Source organism: Salvia hispanica, chromosome 5, assembly GCF_023119035.1.
Source record: "Salvia hispanica cultivar TCC Black 2014 chromosome 5, UniMelb_Shisp_WGS_1.0, whole genome shotgun sequence".
NCBI lineage: Eukaryota > Viridiplantae > Streptophyta > Magnoliopsida > Lamiales > Lamiaceae > Salvia > Salvia hispanica.
In genome coordinates, this window is record NC_062969.1 from 25,232,894 (window position 1) to 25,255,845 (window position 22,952).

General features: G+C 34.9%; 2 protein-coding genes and 1 long non-coding RNA gene across 3 annotated transcripts; 2 read left to right on the forward strand and 1 right to left on the reverse strand.

Annotated features, from left to right (window-relative positions):
* Positions 1–169: 169 nt before the first annotated feature.
* Positions 170–1,997, reverse strand: LOC125186495. Its single transcript, XR_007170456.1, has 2 exons — positions 1,842–1,997; positions 170–593 (listed from the first exon to the last, which is right to left on the reverse strand). It is a non-coding gene; the product is annotated as an uncharacterized LOC125186495 (long non-coding RNA).
* Positions 1,998–2,986: 989 nt separating this feature from the next.
* Positions 2,987–16,430, forward strand: LOC125187481 (nardilysin-like). Its single transcript, XM_048084079.1, has 19 exons — positions 2,987–3,431; positions 3,551–3,626; positions 4,294–4,340; positions 5,946–6,058; positions 6,374–6,447; positions 6,564–6,659; positions 6,756–6,875; positions 7,425–7,658; positions 8,600–8,748; positions 9,538–9,694; positions 10,327–10,479; positions 11,488–11,867; positions 11,986–12,135; positions 12,587–12,769; positions 13,971–14,174; positions 14,279–14,385; positions 14,603–14,756; positions 14,988–15,109; positions 15,900–16,430. The coding sequence occupies exons 1-19, from the start codon at positions 3,129–3,131 to the stop codon at positions 16,138–16,140; spliced, it is 3,063 nt and encodes a 1,020-aa protein (XP_047940036.1). The 5' UTR covers positions 2,987–3,128; the 3' UTR covers positions 16,141–16,430.
* A 4,116-nt stretch (positions 16,431–20,546) lies between these two features.
* Positions 20,547–21,773, forward strand: LOC125187482 (expansin-A4-like). Its single transcript, XM_048084080.1, has 3 exons — positions 20,547–20,704; positions 20,797–21,112; positions 21,333–21,773. The coding sequence occupies exons 1-3, from the start codon at positions 20,575–20,577 to the stop codon at positions 21,634–21,636; spliced, it is 750 nt and encodes a 249-aa protein (XP_047940037.1). The 5' UTR covers positions 20,547–20,574; the 3' UTR covers positions 21,637–21,773.
* The last annotated feature ends 1,179 nt before the right edge of the window (positions 21,774–22,952 follow it).

The following is a 22,952-nucleotide window of genomic DNA, read 5'->3' on the forward strand; positions in this document are numbered from 1 at the left end:
TGTTATAATGTATATTAAGTACATGTTCATAACATCGATAATAGAAGTATCAATATTGTACATTAAGTACAGGTTCACTTACATCATTAATATGTGTACATTAAGTACATGGTCACGTACATCATTAATGTGTGTACATTAACTACAAGGTCACGTACATCGACAACAATTGAACATTAAGTACAGATTCACGTACATTGACAGCAGGTTAATAACCAAACAACACAACTTATTGCCAAAATATCAATCTTTCATCCAACACAAACATAAAAACCAATGTATTGACAACCACATTGTGTCGCAAAACATAATCCAGCAAAAAACTAATGAAATCCATGACTACAATACATACTGCTAAATGTTTCATAAACCATATTCTTCAAACCACCTCTCGAAGTTGAATTTTTACGGCCTTCCTGTCTAATGCCACTTCACATAGGTCTGGTTCACTGAAGCCTTGGTGTTGTGATTAAAAGTGAGCAGGGTACGCAAGTTTTATCCTGATGCAATGGACATCTCCTCCTCAAAGTCCTCATCCACAAGATTTATTTGCCGCTTCGAACCTATTCAAAAACATTGGGATTGAGGGGAACCTATTCAAAAACATTGGGATTGAGGGGATTAGACTATAAGAAACATCATAAGAAAGTACATCGACTAATAATGTAGACAGCCAACTATAGGTAATGTAAAAATCAAATTGGTCAATGTACATCAGAGAATATAGAATATACCACAACTTACAAACTTGTTGAACACCTCTATAATAGTGAAAAAAACATAAAATAACATTGCTCATCAAAATATTAAACAGAAAACAGTGTGCCATAGCAACATCATTTGGTGTACCAAATTAGTTTGAATTTATGTACATAAATGCATGAATAATGTATTCAAACATGATGTAAAACTCAACCAACATGATGTACCAACAAGTATTGCATAAAATCAGAATATCTCATGTACTTACAATATGTGAATGTGTGGATACTACACCCTAGCCCTATAGACTACTAAACCCTAGGGAAAAGGTGTTAACTTCCGCCCTTTACAGAATTAAAACGATGCTACATCTGTAAAACAAATCAACTACAATTATTCTCTGAATCCCCATTCGAGTCAGCAACAAACCCTCGAGAACATTTGATGTATAATGTATCAGTTTTGGTATACGAATGAACATAATGTTCTAGGTAATGTACTTATTTTACTGGGTAATGTACATAATGTAATGGGCAATGTACATAATGTATAATGTTAATAATGTGATGTATAATGCCCAGAACGTCATACTACATAGAAACCTATTCTAAAATCATGGACACCTATTCATTATGTAATGTACGATTTACTCTATAATGATGTATAAGAGGTGATGACTACTGTAATGTACACCCCAAATAAAATATTATCGGTCGTTTGTTGTTCACCAGTTTCTACTTCAAATTCGTCTTCTCTGTTACCGTATCATTGTAGTTTACAGAAAAGAGAGGGGAAAAAAAGAGCATTAGAAACTTCCCCAAAAATCTACAACAACAACAACAATCTAGCAAAACATAAAACCAAAATCCATCATCTTATAATCGAACCCATAATGATAAAAGGTAAACAAAACACAACTACTGTACGAAATACAAAATGGAATTTTAGAGCGACAATGATTAAAAGCAATCCACAAATTTAACGAATCAGACTACGATTCACCCAAAAACCCTACATAAAAATAGATAAAACCAAACAAGTCGATTGGTAAGAAATAATGTACAAAAATAATTGAAAACTATTTGTCAGGTCCAGAATCGATTCGAAGATGATCGAAATGGTTTTGTTTTGGCCAATACCTCGTCGTCAAGTGAGAGCAACTTGATGGTGGTAACAAAACGACTTCTTCTTCGTCGGCTTCACTGTTAGAAACGATCGGATTGTAGATGGGGCGACGGAGGTTAGGGTTTTTGGGACAAAAATCGTCTGATGAGGGAGAAGAGAAAAGAGGCGTAATGGTGAGAGAGAGAGAGAGAGAGAAAGAGAGTGACAGAGAAAATGAATCGTTCATGATATTAAATTCTGGATTTTTAGCATTAGCGGTTTCAACAAATGTCACGCCTACCGAATTTGCCCTTAATGTACCGAAAACCTAATATAATGTACCGAATGTCATTAAATCATGGTCATTAGATTACTACATCAGACGGATTGAATTAGTGCTATGTTTAAACACTTATAGGTCATTAGGACCTAAATGCGCCCCTATAAAAGTATGACTCACAAACCACTAACTTTTTCAACCCTTTTATATTCCATTTCTTAAAACTCGTGCCGAGTCAAATAGTGAAATTATGGGGGACGGGGGGAGTAATTTCTTGTCAGCTTGATTTTATAAAAGAAAAAATGGACTTTTACGGACTCATGAGCGGCCGTTTTGTAAATAGGTCCGCGTCCGATGTTACGTGTTTATTCGGAAATTGGACTAACAATTCAATTATGAAATTTAGAGATTTGAAATTGAATGGAGTTCAAAATTAAAGATTTTAATTTTATCATATCTTCAATTTCGTGGTACCAAACGGAGCTGTAGACTATTAGGTCATCCACAACTCTGTCTCTTATCCATCTCTTTTTTTTCACTATCCATGAACTTGCAAGGGGGCAAGTGGAATGCGCCATATGGATGAGATGGCTCGCCATATTTCTCTCTGGAAGTAGACACTCCACGAGATTTTTCATCCGCAACACCATCTCGTCGTTGTTTCGTCGCGAGACGAGCTCGAGACAACGATGAGCTGCGTTGTGGACGCCTTTGAATAAAATAGTTATTGTGCAAAATGACAAAAGCAAATACTAGTATAATTGGAGTTCCTCTTAGTAGCTGGAATTATAAAATTTTATTGGTATAAAATTAAAATATATACAAAGAGAAAAGGAAAAAGAATAAAAAATAGAAATAAGATGGATTTGTAGAACGCACAAAAGAATTGTATGAGGCGATGCTCTTCTGCTCCGCTGCTCCCATCACCACACGCCTTTATATAAACTCCCAACATCGCTGCCGCAGTTACTTATTCAAAAAATTCATCACTGCCAATTCCCCTAGATTCAATTTCTCCCCTCTCTCATCGCCTCTCCGTGCAATGGCGGTCGGAACCTGCGCTATCTCCTCCGACGATGTCATCGTCAAGTCCCCAACTGACCGACGCCTCTACAGATTCATACAGCTCCCTAACGGTCTCTGCGCTCTGCTCGTCCACGACCCCGAGATTTACTCAGGCGAACCTTCTGGAGACGGAAAAACGGAAGACGAAGATGAAGAGGATGATGAGGATGAGGACGACGAGGAAGATGAAGAAGATGATGAGTACTCTGAAGAAGAAGGAGAAGACAGCGACGAGGATGATGAAACTGAGGAAGTGAAGAAAGGACCAACGCAGAAGAAGGTCAGTGTTTGTAATGGATGGTTTCGAATTTGAATCTGAAGTGTTGCAGTTTTACTTATCGGCTTGTGCCGTTGCTGGTCTAATGAAGGTTTAATTGTCTTTTGATTGTTTGTTTGCAGGCAGCGGCGGCAATGTGTGTAGGCATTGGGAGTTTTTCGGATCCTTATGAAGCACAGGGGCTGGCGCACTTTCTAGGTTACTTTTCGCAATTCTTTGCATTTGAATTGATTATTAGGAAGGAGTTAAGCAAAGAATACATTGGTTTTGATATGATAACTAATTATAAGATTGACAGCTTACTCTTTTGAACCTTCAACTTATTCAGATAGGATACTGTTGGGAAAGTGGTAGTAACTGAAAAGATGGCAAATTCAAAGCTAGTAAAATGCTTATAGTAGCAATAACTACTACCTCCACCCAAAAAACGTATAGTTCAGTTTTTGGTATCCCCAAAAATATAACACTTTCCTTTTTACCCTTCACTCTACTTTATATTTCAACCTCTACTCTAGAAGTCAGTAAACCGATGTCCTTAAACTTATGCTCATAATATCATATGATGTGAGTTATGCTCTTGTTTTATACTGGATGGAAATAAAAGTACAATTGTACAGGTTTCCCCATTGATTTTCAAATATTGTATATTTGGAGAGTTCTAAGATGGATTAAGGGAAAAGCAAAAATGGTATGAGTAAAGTAAGGTCACAATCTGTACTTCTTAATGTACTTCGTAATCTAGTGCATGGACTGACGATGGTTGTGCAAAGGGTTCTTTTTTTATAGCATAGATTAGAACAATTTCTTAACTGGGCATATTTAGAGCGGCAAATAGGAGAAACTTATTTCTCATATTTTATTGCAGAGCACATGCTTTTTATGGGGAGTACCGATTTTCCAGATGAAAATGAGGTTTGTGAATTGAATTTTACCTTATAAGTGACTTTACATGTTGGATAAAAAGTTTTGCAATTTGTAGTTGTTGAACCTCCCACATACCTCTCAATTAGGCAAAGGAAAGTAAATCCTGAAACCTTAGGCATGCATTGCGAGGACCACTATCCAGTAATTTGCTATGCTTTTTTGCATACCATTGTGAATTTGGGATCCAGCTCTTCCTCAATTGCTAATACACTTGGTTGCTATTTTCACTATCATAAAAGAGGATTTCGAATTGTCCAGATAACTAGTTGTATGAGAACTGATCATTTGCCAACTGTTGCTGTTCCTGACCCTAGCCACCTCAGATACTGTATCCGAAAACAAAATCTGTTCCGCATGGCCTTCTCTCTTCCGCTTAAATTACCACCGTTTTCTTTGTGAAAATGTCCTCTTAAAATGCTTTATATGGTTCAGACCTTCCTTTCCACCTGATCTACAGCTCTCTTCATTCAGCTCCACATATGCCAGCAGGTGGAACAGATCGAGCAGAGGAATGTGTAGGTTGTTTGCTAAATAGAAACATAGGTAAACTCAGGGGCAAAGCAATGTAGTGTGGTGAGGGTTAAGATTAAATTAAAACTATACTTGTAAAAAGGTACTCCCTCCGTCCCCGATTAAGAGTCACACTTTGACCGGGCACGAGTTTTAAGAAAAGTAAAGAAAAGTTGGTTGAAAAAGTTAGTGGAATGTGGGACCCATTTTTTTATATTGGTTTTATAATAAAATGTGAGTGAATTGAGTGAGTGGAATGTGGGACCTACTTACTATTTATGGTAAAAATGAAGTGTGACTCTTAATTGGGGACGGACCGAAATGGAAAAGTGTGACTCTTAATCGGGGACGGAGGGAGTATTATTTAATAAGTTAAATTTTTTAGTGCCAGTTTAGTAATTTTAAGTTAAGATTATAGTAATTTGTAAAAATATACTGTATTATTATTCAATTAGTTAAATTTGACAGTTACAAATTTTTCCATGTCGGAGCTTTAAACCTATGACTGATTCATTTATATATCTTTGTTCTAAGGTTAATATCAAGAATGTATAATAAAAATATGATTTTTAGAGATTTGTTAAATTTCTATAAGTTGATTTTAATATTTGTATTGATTTCAAAAGACATGTTGTAAGTAGGCTATGAAATGTTATCTTAGGCATCGGGACCCCATTGTAAAAGGTCTGGCTCCGCCACAGGGTAAACTTGTTGAGATAATGGTATGGAACACATGCATACATTATTGGTTTGTCTTTAGTTTTGTTCACCAAGTAATACGACGTAACCGTTTTTAGCAAAAGTTATAGTGACAAATATTTCATATGAATTCCCAAAATATGACATGGTACCAACTTTGGGTTCTATCACTACCTCACTATTCTAAGCCATTTTAAATCATCATGAACGTACAGATTAACTCACTATTCTAAGCCATTCTAAGCCATTGTAGCGTGGAACATTTTGTTTTGGGATTTTTTCTGTTCTGTATCAATCAATACCTTTTTATTAAGGGATCTTAGGTCTCTTCTTATGTACTCAAGACAAAAAATTAGCTTCTCGATTGACTCTTCTCTTGTCTAGTATGACAGTTACTTGTCTAAGCATGGAGGCTCATCAAATGCGTATACAGAAACTGAGCATACCTGCTATCATTTTGAGGTTAAGAGGGAGTTTCTTAAGGGTGCGTTGACAAGGTAAACTTCAAGAGCTCTTGCACTATTACATGTTTCTTGGTTTTCCTTGAACAACACAGACTAGTCTTCTTTTATGTAGTGGATAGGATGGATCATCAATTAATTGGTTCCCGTTCCACATTTACATTCATTGAAGTACAAGATACTTCTAAAATATTGCCGTTTATTTGCTTAAAAATTCTACATTGCAGTTTTAATAGCTTATAAGAGGGTCACTGATCATCACATCTATGAGGCATATTTAAGTTTCTCCTTTGGTATGTTGGTTAACGAAAGATTGACAGTATGATTGTTCTTGTTTTGTTTGATTTTCAGGTTTTCTCAATTCTTTTCTTCTCCTTTGGTTAAAGCTGAAGCCATGGAAAGAGAAGTATTAGCTGTAGATTCAGGTTGATGCATATCTTGTATCCTGAAAATGATTCTTACTCACAATTCCATTGACATCTTTATCTTCCTTTGAAGCTCAATTCGTTTTGTTTTGTTTTAATCAGTTAATTTGTTGCAGAATTTAATCAAGTTTTACAAAATGATTCATGCCGCCTGCAACAACTGCAATGCCATACATCAGCCCCTGGTCATCCTTTCAATCGGTTCTTTTGGGGTACATTCACATGCTATTAGTTGTCATTTTACTCTACACTAAGCTTTTTTTGTGGTTATATATTGGTTGACAGAATTCCCAGTTCAATCTTTTTAGGGAGTAAGAAGAGCTTGGCTGATGCCGTGGAGAAAGGTGTTGATTTAAGAGAACGTATTCTGAAACTATACCATGATAGTTACCATGGTGGATCAATGAAACTAGTAGTCATTGGTGGAGGTAAGTTTTCTCATTTTGTTTCACATTAACTGCAATTTATGTGGGTGATATGCTGTCTGTCAAGGTGTTGATGATATACTGTTGCAATGTTGATTTGCTGTTTTGCACTTTCGTGTTACTTGAATGGTTTTGTATTTTTCTGTGAGAATAATCTCATATAACAATTTTTGAAATGGTTAAAACTCGTGTATCTAAGAACAAACTGAGAAATGCTAATAAACAGTATGGGGGAGGGGGGGATGAGTCTCCTGTTTGAACCAAATGGGATCAGCATATGATCTTTGCTTTATTCGGAAGAGAATGATGCGATTGTGAATTTTTTTGAGATTTGTTGATCATTAAGGGTTTATTTCGGATTCTTAGTACCATGATGGAATTTAAGTGGGTTTGAGTCCTTGACTATGGACTACAAATACAATGATTGACAAAGTATTTTCTAAATGGGGTTATAATAAAGCATTTTCATTTGCTATTATGGAAGCAGAATCTTGTGTGAGAGTTAGTAAGTGTCTGTTATCTTCTTTTAACTATTATATCCATTTCCTGCAGAGCCCCTTGAAGAACTTGAAAGTTGGGTCGTTGAGTTATTTAGCAGTGTTAAGAAAGGCCTTCAGGCTAAGCCTGAGATGGGTTTAGATATTTCTATTTGGAGAACTGGCAAACTTTACTGGTTGGAGGCAGTTAAAGACGTCCATGTCCTTGATTTATCTTGGATATTGCCTTCATTGAGGAAAGATTACATGAAGAAAGCTGAAGATTACCTTGCCCATCTGCTTGGACATGGTAAGATGGTCTTTTGCTGTCTACCTTATTATGGTTGATTTTTGCTCTTTAAGAGTAAGAAATGATGACTTTGCATGACCTTTCTTTTGTATATTCCAGTTTGAGTCCCTTGAATTCTTGATATGAATAAAATGTTTGTACTCGTAGACTCTAAAAATGAAGCAGCTTGATACTATTTTGATGGTGCAAGTTGTTCTTTTCGTCAAAAGTTACTTTTTGCCATGAATTCTTTTCTTTTTTTTGGTTGCAGCATGCCTGTAAAGTTTCCATTAACCAACCAATCTCAAACACTTTTATTTCTTGACCTTGAAATTTCTTAATTTATAATATTGATGAGATCCGCATGTTAATAGCTTCAAATAGGGCACTGCAGGAGTAGTAATTTACTTAATTGACAACTGAGGTTGCTACCTTGTCTTTGAAAGACAGTAGAGATGTAGATTGTTGGCCAGGGTTTGACTTATTGAAACAGAATAACCTGAAGATGTGACTCATGTAGTCATGTGAGAACTGAATAAAATTTTGTGCACAGCACATGTAGTTTCAAAGAATCTCGCATGGCTTTCTGTTGAAGATGTCTTTCCCTGATCTTTCTTACTACATGGATCGCCTTATCTAGACCCTTTTTACTGCCTTGTCATGTTTGTCATCTCTCCTCTTTCATTGACTTTACATATTGCTTCTCAGCCAATGGGATGGTCTTACCTTACGATGGAATTTAGTAAATCAGGTGGTAGACAAGTTGTTAGCGTTTTATTATTGCATATCTATCTCGATATGCAAAGACCAAGAGACTGTGAATCGCATAGGCTTGTTATTTTGTGTACATAGATTGTTCATTCCCTAGTTTTTGAGTGCGCCTATTGCTTATTAATGCATTAATATTCTTATGGTTGGGAATTGTGTTCTGACATGTTAGGGTACTAATAACATGATTGCAGAGGGCAGAGGAAGTATACATTTTCTCTTGAAAGCTAGAGGCTGGGTAACTTCTATATCTGCTGGTGTTAGTGACGAAGGGATGCATCGCTCCTCCATAGCATACATCTTTGGCATGTCTATACACCTCACAGACGACGGCCTGGAGAATGTAAATTTATCTTTCCCTACTTTTTACAATGAACAATGATTCAGAAAAATACAAGTTAACGAATATGTTTTCTTGAAATGGTACAGTTTTGAATTATATGATTATATCCTAAAATCCATAGTTTTATGTGTTTCGTCTTTCGAAAACTGCAATAAGAAAGGACAAAAAGTGAAAAATAACCTCCTTCAGAATATAGTCATTTTTTTTTCTTAAGTACCCTTGTTTAACTGCACCACTTCCTCACTCTCCATTTCTATTTAAAAGTAACACCACTCTTGCATCTTCGTTTTAAACTTTTACTCAATTCAAATTAACATTCTAATGTTAAATGGAGCAATAGGTATTCTTTGAATATATAGTTGTAATTGTAACTGTTAATTGGATTTGTTTTAAATATTTCAATTGGGGAACCTCCTATAGAGACTATGAACCATGCTTCTTTGCTCATACAATAATGGTTCCTTTATGCCAATGCTTCTTTTGTGTTAATGCTTTTTATGTATTACGATAATGCTTCTTTTTATGAATATTACTACTGTTGGTCACACAAAGATCAATGGTCTAAATTGGTTTTAAGTACAAGGAGAAAAGTTTTTATTTGATCATCTCCTATGTATATTTAAAATATCCAAAGAGCTTATTTATTTTTTAGTATAAACCTGTTGCATCTCATGATGTTCTCTTATGCTCTCTATTATTGTCTTTACAATGCCTTTTGTTTTTCATCATCTGTTCTAGTCCTGGAAACTGCTTGTCCTTTAGTATTTTCTTTTGATGTCTATGATGTAGATCTTTGAAATCATTGGGTTCATCTATCAATATATCAAACTGTTGCATCAAGATTCTCCTCAAGAATGGATATTTAAAGAACTCCAGGATATTGGACATATGGAGTTCAGATTTGCAGAGGAGCAACCTCAAGATGATTATGCTGCCGAACTTGCTGGTATTTAATGTTTATAATCTATGTAGTTTCTAGAGTTTTATGTTTACAATGTCCCTCTAGCGTTTGATTGGTATACTACGAAATTTCTGCTCAGCAGTTGGCTGCTAATAAAAAATTAATACCGAAGGCCACCATCTATCAACTAGGAATGCTATGCTTTATTCATAAAGTTGACCCATGATCCAAGACATAACCAACACCTTGCCAATGATAAACCGGAATAATAGAATTAACATATGCCGAAACATTGGCTGCAGCCTTCTGCGCCTTCCTCTGCATACACACACAAGAGCTGTTAGGTACTATTAATGATGCTTTAACATATAATGCTGAATGCTGAATGCTTTATTTTTATTAGGATAAAGTATCCTGTATATTCTGTCCTGAAGTTGCTAAATACTTAAACTGTACTTTATTTGTTATGTTCATTTGAGTTGAAATGCATGTAATTTTCCACGCGGAGGAGTTCTATTTTGGAAAAGATTCCAATTCCATGCCATGAAAACATGGATGGTATCAGTTCTCAATGAAATTATTTATTTGTTCTGTTCAGGTTTACCAAAGTAGATTATTTTTGGCTTTTTTGATTGTTTAACTGTGGGAAGATAAACTGATACCATATATTATTGCAGCGAATTTGCTTGTCTTTCCTCCCAAGCATGTTATCTATGGTGACTATGCATATGAAGTCTGGGATGCTGAGATGATAAAATATATTCTGGAATTCTTCAATCCTGGAAACATGAGAGCTGATATTCTGACCAAGTCTTTGAAGAAGTCGCATGGTAGTAATCTCGTTCACATTATTGTTGCTGTATTAATTTTGATATTTGATTATGTGCTTTGTGATTCCCCAAATAGTTGTGTATATAAACACACACACAGAGTAGAAAACAAAAAATCATGGTGATTCTAGGAAGTTGATGGATAAGACATGGGGTGGATCAAGGTGGTTGTTTGACCTGTGTGAAATTGCATCTATCACTCTAAGTCTCCAGTGGTTTGACAATAAAAAATCATAGTGATTCTAGGAAATTGCATCTATCACTCAAAAATCTCCCTTAATTGTTGATTTAAGTAGATTTATCGACAAAGTAGATGAATATGGATTGCTGCTTCTGTCATACTAATTTTATATTGATTTGGTTTTAAATTGTCATTTGAAAGAAATGCTAACACTGGTGGACTAAGCCAGTGTATAGGAGAAAATAAGTTACTTCTGTAAATCAAGCAATAACTTGTCTAGTAAACATTAAATATCTGGTCATAAGCTTTGTGAATGTGACGTACTTCTTCATATCTTTGTTAATGATGCTCATCAGTCAATTGACCTAGGGCATAGACTTTGGCATGTGACATTAGATTGAATTACCTATTTTTACATTATGCTGCTATTTTCAGTTCACACTACATATAATTGTTTCACATCCATGCCATGTCAGAAATTGCTAAAAGGGTATGCCTCTGATAAATCGTACAACCTGTCTATAAAAAAATAATCTTGGTTGTGGACGACACGAGTTATAATGCAAATTTGGTTAATTAAGAGAGATAGAGAGAAAAAGTGGTTGAAATGTTGATAGTGAAAATTGGGACCTCCCCATTACAGAGAAAACTTACTATTAGATAGATCTTAATTTTGGTGGACGGTACAAAATGGAAAAAGAAGACTATTTTTCTTGGATGGAGGTAGTATATGTTTTCTTAACGGCGCATATGGATCAAGGATCACTTTGTCGATGCCAACTTTTTACTGGAAAAGTTGCCCTCCTTAACTTTCTACTGGATTTCAGATATCCAACAAGAGCCATGGTTTGGATCCCGATATCTCGAGGAAGATATTCCACTTCATTTGATGGAGCTATGGAAGGATCCTCCAAAAATAGATTCCTCCTTGCATCTACCCTCAAAGAATGACTTCATTCCATGTGATTTTTCCCTGCGTGTTGAGAAGGAATCTTGCCAATCAACAGATTCCGCATCTCCAAGATGTATACTTGACGAACCTTATATGAAGTTGTGGTATAAGGCTGACCAGACTTTTAAACTTCCTCGTGCTAATACATATTTCCGCATCACCTTAAAAGGAGGATACAGTAATATGAGGAACGCTTTATTGACCGAGTTATTCATATTGCTCCTTAAAGATGAGCTTAATGAGATTATATACCAGGTCCTTTCTTTTACTCTTTTTAATGATATGTTATACAGTAGTTGTTTTGGTTTCTCTGTTGTAAATTGTTGGTCTAATAAATAATTAGAAGGCTGAAAGCTTAATTACTTTATTTCAGGCTAGTGTTGCAAAATTGGAGAGCTCAGTTTCTCTCTATGGCGATAAGCTAGAGCTGAAGCTTTATGGTTTTAATGACAAGCTTTCAGTTCTCTTGTCAAAAGTTCTGGCAACAGTTAAGTCATTCTTGCCAAAGGATGACCGCTTCAGGGTACGTACTATATTTACTTTTTTGAAGAATGATAAACCAGTAAGAGAGAAAATAACATCCTACTCCTGTATTTGAAATGCTGAGACAGATCTTAAGACTTCTTATTTTTTTAATTAAAAAGAAGTTACTAGTATATGCTATGCTAAGGATGGATAATTTTGATGAAAATGTACTCTCTCATGTTTCGCGTTATATGTCCCATATATATAAACAACACTTCATCCTCTTTTTACTTTAATTTAAAATTAAAGTCTTGCGGAGTGGATTGCGGTGGAGATTATTTGAGATCTCTCCCTCTTACAAAGGAAGGTCCAGTATGTTGATCTCCAAAAGGGACACCATTTCATCCTCTATAGTCTATACATAAGTGATATTCTGAAATTTTAGCTACTGTTAATTTTCTATATCATCTTCGTATTTTTTGTGGAAGCTTACATCAGCTTTGTAACAGGTTGTTAAAGAAGATATGGAGAGATCTTTGAGAAACACCAACATGAAGCCTCTAAGTCATGCTTCCTATTTAAGATTGCAAGTTTTATGTCAAAGTTTCTGGGATGCAGATGAAAAGTTGTGCTTGTTAAATGACTTGTCTATAGCAGATTTGAGGGCTTTTGTTCCTGAACTTCTTTCCCAGGTTGGTAACAAGTTATGATAGTTGCATAACTCTATCTGAGTAAATGACTTGGATTTGGTACCATGGATTTTATATGCGGCCTTTATTATCTTGAATGATAAATTGGGGAAATATTTGGGAATTGGGACCTTGTGCAACCCTACTGAGGTTCAGAAGTTTTTTGAAAAGAGTTCTATTTTCCACACTATAGGAAGACTAAAATCTATAATTTCAGACATTTAATTGGGAATCATCGTTTCATTACTAGATTGGAAATGATTATCACAACATTAATCTAAGCAGTGTTAAGAGCATCACAAGTTTAAATGCTCTTGGAAACTTGATGCCTTTGTATGCTTCTCTGGAAACCATCTGTGCTAACATAAATGGGTTCACTTGATTCAAATCCAACACCTGAAATGTTTACATCAGAGGGCGAACCAGGAGTGTGTGTTGGTGTGGGTGTGTTTCAGTTGTATATATAGTACACTGGTAATTGTGAAAAACAATTTACTCCTGTGCTTGGTATTTTTTGCTTGAAGGTGTTTTTATGCAAATCAAGCCTCATTACTATTTATTGCCTCACCGTACCTTTCTCCAGTTTTACTCAACAATATTTTTGCATTATGATAACTGTGTATGAGAAAGAGAATATACTCAAAGTACACATGCATTCTGCATGTATTTTAAAGCCAATAAGATTTGACCTATCCTCTATATCTGCAAACATGTTAGTAAGCTGACAGTGTTGGTTAAGTCAAAAGAGTGCATCTGTAATGAGTATTTTGGAGATAAAATTTGAATTATAAATGTAGCAGAAAGGAAATAAGGCCAGGACAGTTGAAAAACATGTTGCTCTGTTGACTCACGTCATGAATACCAGCATCACATGGAACCTAAACTACCATCACTGGAAAATTAAAACTTGGTGGGTGTGGCAATTAGATATCTCTTTATCGTTAACAAAATAGCTTGAATTCAGTTCTTGCCTCCCAGTTACATGGAACAAATGCACTGATTTGAAAACTATAATCTTCTTTCCCTTCTTCGTCCAAGATATATATGATTAAATATTAAGACCGTGATTGACACTCCTAAGGATTGAGAATTTGGATTGGGAACACTTGCAACAATTTTTGTAATTTGTGCATGCAATTGTTTATTCTCGAAGTGGTGATCCACTAAAGTTGTCTATACTCAATTCTATTTGCTTTTTTTGCAGCTATATATCGAGGGTCTTTGCCATGGAAATTTGCTGGAAGAGGAAGCTCATCGATTGTCAGAGATATTTAAAAGCAATTTCTTTGTGCAGCCACTTCCATATGATTTTAGGCATAAGGAGATTGTGATGTGCCTTCCTTCAAGTGCCGACCTTGTTAGATATGTCAAAGTGAAAAATAAGCTAGAAACAAACTCTGTGGTTGAGGTATCAAAAAAGCAACTTGAGTAAGCTTTGTTATATACTGTTAATGGCTGCTTAAAACTTACATTTTCTCTTTTTATTTCCTTCCTTTCTTTTGTATTTTGCAGCTTTATTTCCAGATTGAACCCGAAGAAGGAACAACATTGATTAAATTAAAAGCACTCACAGACCTTTTTGACGAAATAGTTGAAGAACCACTTTTTAATCAACTCAGGTATGTAATGGACTGAACATATAACAAGTAGTATGAATATGATAGTTGTAATATTGTATACCTCCACTCATTATTGGCAAAAAAATTTGAATAACGTGCGAACATACCGCGAACAACAACAGTACTTGTACTTCAATCACGCAAAAATACACTTGCAAAAGGATTCACTAGCAGTCTCAGCTGTCTCGGGCAATAACTTAATTTATTGTTTATACAGGACGAAGGAACAACTTGGTTATGTTGTTGACTGTAGCCCTCGAGTAACGTACCGCATACTAGGGTTTTGTTTTCGTGTTCAGTCTTCAGAGTATGATCCTGTCCACTTGCAAGGGAGGATCGAGAACTTCATAAACAGCTTAGAAGAGTTGTTGGTAAGTAACCAGCCATAAATTCTTAGTCTAAGCTGATTTAGACAACAATACATGGACTACAATTAAGTTTCCTTGAGAAGACACGAACTTATTATTTGGATTTTATGGTGCATCTTTCCTATCTGACTATCATTTCCATGCCTTGTTAACAATTTAAAATCTGCATCTGATATATTTTACTCTCAAGGCTTACTTATCGAGAATATGTTTCTAATGTTGCTTATGTTGCAGAATGGACTTGACCATGATTCCTTCGAGAATTATAGAAATGGTTTAATGGGGAAACTTCTTGAAAAGGATCCATCTCTTTCATATGAAACAAACCGTTATTGGGGTCAAATAGTCGATAAAAGGTAACCCATTACATCCTGCAGAAATTACTGTGCATCTCTAGGTAGTGAAGTGAAATGCTTGAGTGGGTGGCCAACTGAATCTTGAATATTAGTACATCATTTTTTTTTTGTGCAACACCCAATTGCCAATTTTGATTGTACTATCCAAAAAGCCCATGTCAAGAACTTTCTAATATCACCACTATATTTTTGGTATTCTCATCGGATGTGGGTTCGGAAAAGTCACATACAAATGTGTGCATCAGTGCGTGACATTTCCCACCAGTGCGGATATCAAGAAATATGTACAATTAGAAAACCCTCAATGTGGGGACCTTCCAACAATACCTTCGCTTTAACTATTGATTGTTGGATGAAAAATTGGTGGTCTGGGCTTCTGCAGGTGTTTGCCCTTGCATGATTTGAAGTTAGGATTTTTGACATTGTGTATGACATGGGGCTTTGAAAGCTCTGGTTGTCCAACCATGAGGCCCTTTTAGCCTATTGATGTTCTGCTGCATCCTGAATGTGATAGTAGGGATCCTAGATGCATGCTGTAGCATGTAGACTGATGTTAATGTCAGTTTGAGATGTAGGTTTGATTGAATAGTCAATTTAGACTCATTTCAATTTTTTATGGTGTTTCCGCACATATTCTTTTCATACTTTATAGTTTAGTTTATATGCTGAATATCGTTATCTGCATGTCATATCGATCTAGAACAAGCTTCATTACTAGGTAGGACATCATAGTAACTGAAAGCATGAGGGAAAATCAACTGCATTAACGACCTCTGACATTGGCTCTCAGGTATATGTTCGACTTATCTGAAAAGGAAGCTGAGGAACTGAAGGACATCAAAAAGGAAGATATCATCGAGTGGTATCGCACTTATTTAAGACAACCCTCGCCCAAGTGTCGGAGGCTTGCGATCCATGTGTGGGGCTGCAACACTGATCAGAAGGATGCAGATACACAAACTGGAGCTCAAGTAATTAAAGACCTCGAAGAATTTAAGAAGTTGTCTCAATATTATCCGAGCCTCTGCTGAAAAAAAATCAGTGTTGAACATTTTCAAATTTTGCCAATAAAAACGATCAGCATATGAGATGATTGTTGATCATCAAACAAAGGTGAGTTACATGTAGTTTACCAAACTGAGTATAAGATTGAAAGTTGGTGCTGTGATGATTGGGTTTGTCATTGTTAGGTTATGATTATACTGCAATATTTAAAAACTTTTGCCGAAAATTGTTAGGTTATGATTACACTTGATTGTTTAAAATATGTTACCAAAAGAAAAGACTATTTCTGTTCTATATGAGGAGCTATTTATGTGAACCATTATGATCTTACATGTTGATTATAGCTTCGTAAGTAATTCATAAAATAGATGTTAAAATGCGTGTAAGAGTAGGTCCTATATGTACTATGCTTTTTATTTTTAGTTAAAATGAGTAGGTCCTATATTTTTAATGCATCTGCCATATGTCTTGCACCGGAAGTTCATGCATAAAATTACATGGCACGAAATGTGGTGTTGTCGTTAGGTGACTGAAAAACGTGTGGCATGTGAAGTGATAACATGGTAGGTCAAAACTATAAATATTATTTATCACCCTTCACCTTTGATTCTTCCAAACAAAACTATATTTGTCTACGATGTAAACCAAATGGAAAAACGTTTCTTAGATATAAAGCGGCAGCGTACCTACGCCCATTGAAATTTGACAAATATTGGAGGTAGGGGTGGGTCGATACGATATATCGTATCGAAAATGTTGTATCGTGTTTCGTATCGAAAATGTCGATATGAAAGAATTTTATATCGTTATCGTATCGAAAGTTTCGATATATCGAACTTTCAATATGGATAATATCAATATCGTTATCGTATCGAATACCTATATATCGAAAAATATAATTTCAAAACTGAAAAATAACACAAAAATTAATAAAACTTCTACACAATAAAATGTATAGTATTCTTATGAGTAAAGGTCAAATGTGGTCCCTAACATATGACCGTTTTATCAATTTGGTCTTTAACATTATCATTTTGATTTTTTGGTCCCTCACAAATAAACTCGGACCCGAATCGGTCCTCACTTAACAGAACCGTCAAAAAATAGACGGTGATTGCAATTTGACTATATTAAATTACTAATGGTAATTAATTATACCTAATAATTTTTAATTACTATTAAATTACAAATTATTCATTTCATTTTGCAACTGATACTATCTTTTTTTCAATTTTGCTAATAGGAAAAGAATTATAATTAGGTATAACTAATTACCATTAGTAATTTAATATAGTCAAATTGCGGTCATCGTCTATTTTTTGACGGTTCTATTAAGTGAGGACCGATTCGGATCCGAGTTTATTTGTGAGAGACCAAATAATCAAAAAGATAATGTTAAGGACCAAATTGATAGAAATGACCATATGTTAGGGACCACATTTGGCCTTTACTCTATTCTTATTAGGGTTTCATATATATATTTTCTAAATATATGAATGAATTAAATGGATTTATATATATTTATAATTTTAAACTTCAATATGCATTGAATTTCAATATGTTTCGATATATTCGACATAAAATGATATATCGCGATATAAGGAAATTCATATCGTTATCGTATCGGAAACTTACGATACTGTATCGTATCGAAAATTACGATATACTAAAAATTCGATAATTTTTCGATATTTTTCAATACGATACGTATATCATTTTTTCGGTATTTTTCCCCATCCCTAATTGGAGGTGAACATAAAAATCGTTGTCTTAGAATGAATGCTTCTTTTACCCTCTTACATTCACAAATCAATATTGCGTTTGCATAAAAGTATGCTCTTTCCGTCCGCCATTTATAGTCTCATTTTGACTCCGGTACGGTTTTTAAGAAATTGTTTGACTTTGTGAAGTAAAATAGAAAAATGAGTTGATAGAAAATGTGTCCCATTTTTATATATTGGTTTTATAATTGAATATGAGTGTAATGAGTTAAATGAATGGTGAGTCTCCTTACCAGTACTATCTCTAGCACCCCGTACCCGACTGGGTAGGGGTCTCTCCTTGAGGTACCCATTTGAGTGGCTTAAGGAGTTGGGTTGGTTGTCCTCTCCCGATCCATCCAGTTGAGTGGCTTGATATGATCCTCATTCTTGATTTGCGATTCAACGATGGATCAACCTGAAATGCGGCAGAAGTCTTGATATGTGTGATGAATGATGCCACAAATGGGATGGAGGAACCATCTTATAAGTCGTGGATGGAATGATTGACGCCATAAACAAGTGTGAAAGTTCGTTTGATAAGTCAAGTAAAAGTCGTTTTAAGAGAGAACGCATAAGAGATAAACTCACCAAAAATATTATTGATAAAGGCTCTATCTTTTTTTTATCCAAAAATAAGGCTTTTACGTAGACAAAGAAAATCTAAAACATAAGGAAAACAAAAAAAACTACAACGAAACTATAATTGGTAGAAGAAAAGAATATCATAGTCAATTAATACATTTACATTTACTTATTCTTTGCCAAATATTTCATATATTCTTCAAATTCTGGCTCACTTGCATATAATTAAATTATTGCAACTTTGGGCTACTCGAATTTTCATTTCTAAATATCATCTTGCGTAATTCTAGAGCTCTACTTCATGAATAAATCACGTTACACATCTTTAAATTTTTTTCGCTATATCTCTTGTAGTCAGTCCAACATGCACTTTATTGAATCTTGAATTATTGACCATTGGTTTGCAATTGCATCATGGCTCTCTTTGAGTGCGAAAGTTTGGACTTGATTTTGAGCACTATCTTCGAGCTATAGTCATCTTCGACTCTAGCCTCTTCATTCTTGAATCTGTCACGAACAAGTGTGGCTAAAATTTGTTGCATCCTCCGTGTCATAGCTCTCGTGACCGGTCTTCCTATGTTCTTCAATGGGTCTTTGCCATAACGCAGCGCATCCACGGCAGGTCATATAGACAAAATTTCCACTCAGAAAATAGATAGTTTTGTAGGGACTCGAACACCCATTACTTATTAACGTATTAAAAAAAAAACATAAATATATGCAATCACTATTCTGACTGAATTAAATTTCTATCTTTTATTGATCATATGAGATTTGATTAAAAGCGTGTGTAAAAAAGTTCGTGAGGGAAGGGCTTGACAATATACGGATGTCCAAGGAGGTTATATAAACATACATAGTGACAGACTCCTATATTCCTTTCGTTATAGGAGTATTATTTTTGAATAAGTTGATATAAGAAAAAAATGATGCAAATATTTTTTATTTTTCTTCGTTGTAATAAAAATAAAATCTCCATGTTCTGTGAAAACAGCATAAGATTGGTATGGCGCTTTCATAATACTAGTAAAAGTATGTTCCTACTTTATGTTTTATGCCGACAGGAGTGATTTTTATAGTTTCATATAATTTGGATATGAATTTAGTCCGTGATTTTAGCATAAAATCCAAAAGTTGCACTGCGTAAGTCGCGTGACAATATATATTTTGTGAGTGAAATAAGTGTTTGTTTAACTAACATGAATACATGATATGTATGACCACTACTAATCAACACCGACATATTCGTGAAAATAGAGGCATTCCATTTTCATAATAAACCGATAATAATAATAATAATAATAATAATAATAATAATAATAATAATAATAATAATAATAATAATAATAATAATAATAATAATAATAATAATAATAATAATATATGGAATATAGTATATGCAATTTACGTGCGTACTAATTAGTATAGTAGTTGTAATAAATTTAGGAATATATTTCTAAACATTGAAGAATTAGAATCTTGAAACTTCATATATGTAGAAATTAAGAATAACATCTATTAAAAATCACAAATGGCCTACTTTAAAACAAATAAATGTATTATCATAATAAAAATTTAAACAAATATCCTCATCTGATTAAACACTAATGAAAGTAACCCATTTTAGCAGATAAAAGTACAATGACCTAGTATTAGTTTAAAACGGATCGCGTATAACATAGATTTTGAAGTGGACTTAATTAATTCACTAAAATACTTTGAGACGACTAATTAAATTATAGTATTATGTTTAAAATATATAACATATGGTTCTAAAATGTAAATAAAAAAGATGCATGTGATGAGGACCTACTGCACAGAGCAGTAGGTGCGTGGCACCTCAACCAAAGCCAATCCATGTGCATATCATACTATTACCATTTATGCCCTATTTTCTCATTCACAATTTCTCTGCCAAATTAATATTTTGCCCTTTATTATTCAGAACACATCATATGCATAATAAAATCGAATAATACAATGATAATAAATGCATCATTAAATGAGTTCGTATAACAAATTGGCCTGCATCATCGTGTTCGTCTCCTAGTAGTACTATCTATATATGTCCACCCTTTTCTTTGCTCACTCCAACTTTTAAAAATCGTGACAAACATGTTTGTTATTGCACCAATCATTTCTTTCCTAATTCTTCACATACTTCTTCCTGTTGAGGCTGATTACGGAGGCTGGCAAAATGCTCATGCCACTTTTTACGGCGGTGGCGACGCATCCGGCACCATGGGTTCGAATTTACACCTAACACGATATAATACATAAAGAGAAATGTTATACTACATATCTTATCTTATGCAGTATTAATATGAATGCATGCAGAAGGGGCGTGTGGGTACGGGAATCTGTACAGCCAGGGTTATGGTACCAACACGGCGGCACTGAGCACGGCGCTTTTCAATGACGGGTTGTCATGTGGCGCGTGCTTTGAAATGCAGTGCAACAAGGACGATCCTAGGTATTGTTTGCCCGGCACCGTCACCGTGACCGCCACCAACTTCTGCCCTCCAAACTTTGCATTGCCCAACGACAACGGCGGGTGGTGCAATCCCCCTCTTCAGCACTTCGACATGGCAGAGCCCGCCTACCTCCAGATCGCCCAGTACAGAGCTGGCATTGTCCCCGTCACCTTTAGAAGGTCTCCCTTTTCACCATTACTCAATATTAGTATCATATTGTCTGCTTTGAGTTAAATCCTTATGGTTTTATTTTTAGGATATTTTTCAAAAATCCACCTACTAATAGAGTTAGGATATCACACTTATGTATTACTTGCAACTTTACTTAATTTCATACTAGAACACGATGTGAGATTTGGTTTGTACTCGAATAAGTATTAATGATGATTGTAATTGTAGGGTGCCTTGTGTAAAGAAAGGCGGGATTAGATTCACTTTGAACGGACACTCTTACTTCAACTTGGTTTTGATCACCAATGTTGCGGGAGCAGGAGACATCCGTGCAGTCTCGATCAAAGGGTCGAGAACAGGGTGGCAGTCAATGTCAAGGAATTGGGGGCAGAATTGGCAGAGTAACTCGGTGCTCAACGGTCAGAGCCTCTCCTTTCAGGTCACCGCCAGTGATGGTAGGACCGTCACTAGCTACGACGTCGCGCCTTCTAATTGGGAGTTTGGTAAAACTTATGAAGGCGGCCAGTTCTAAAACTTCAAGCATTAAATTGCGCCAATTTTAATTTTGCTTACCTTTGTATCATTGGTTTTAATTGATGCAACTAAATACAACACTTAATTTGTAACAAATGTTGGTTCTATATCGATATATGTTGAGTTTTCAATTAAGTGACAAAAATCTACTATACTAATTAATGTCTTTTTACGTACGAATGGATTGTATGGGTTTCAATCCCATTAGAAGCGAACATTTTAAATAAATAAGTACAATTAATTTTACTAGGAGATAATAAATTTATATCCAGTGATGTAATATTGTATATGCAAAAAATTATAGTAAATCCGACTATTATTTTATCTGATTAGTGTTCATGCTGATGTCAATGTGGATTACTAGATAGCTGGGAAACTAAATTGTAAAGGGATCAGATGAGTGACACTATTCGTGCTGATGTCAATGTGGATTATCACCAATTGTGCAATTTCTATTGAATCAAGAGATTTGTGTACTGAGTAGAGAGAATAATTGCACTTGTATTGAATTGGATAATAGTTATATTTTGATCACTCATGTTTAGGGACAATATGACAAAATTAATATAAAATGTGTATTCTTATCATGTACTACTATTATTTATTTATCTATCTATTCCATCATATGTTACTCAAAGAAAGTAATCCTTAACTTGTGTTTTTTTAATTGATCTCGATTGATCTTATTCCCTTTTGCATTGCAATAACCCCTTCAAGTTAAATAATGAGGTTACGATATTTAACTTGTCTAGCACATTTCCAAAATTCTTAGGATCCACATGTTTGCTAGTTGATCATGTGAAGGTAGGAAATGAAATCCGACAATTATGGCTTAAATTTTCTTTTGTTTGTCAACTTCCACTTGTCTGGCTCTATTATGTTGAATCGGATTTTTTGAGATACTAATTGCAGTCTTATTGTCACAGAAAAAATTGACTGGCTCGCACCAAATGAATCCAATTCTTCCATTAACTTCCTCAACCATAACACTCCATTCAACTCACTCTTGATTTCTCTAAATTTTCCTTTTGCACTTGAAAGAGCGACAACCTTCTTTTTTTTTTCTCCAAGTAACAAAGTTTTCACCAACGAAGGTGAAATATCCTGACGTGGATCTTCTGTTTATAACGTTTGTGTAGCTGTGAATGTCTAAATGGCCATTTTTCTTAAACATAATTCCATAACTTAACGTCCGTTTCAAATGTCTCATAATTCTAAAAGCAGCTTCAAGATGGCATGTCTACATGAATTGACTAACAACTCCGACTACATAGGCAATATTAGGTCTAGTATGAGATAAAAAAATTAACTTTC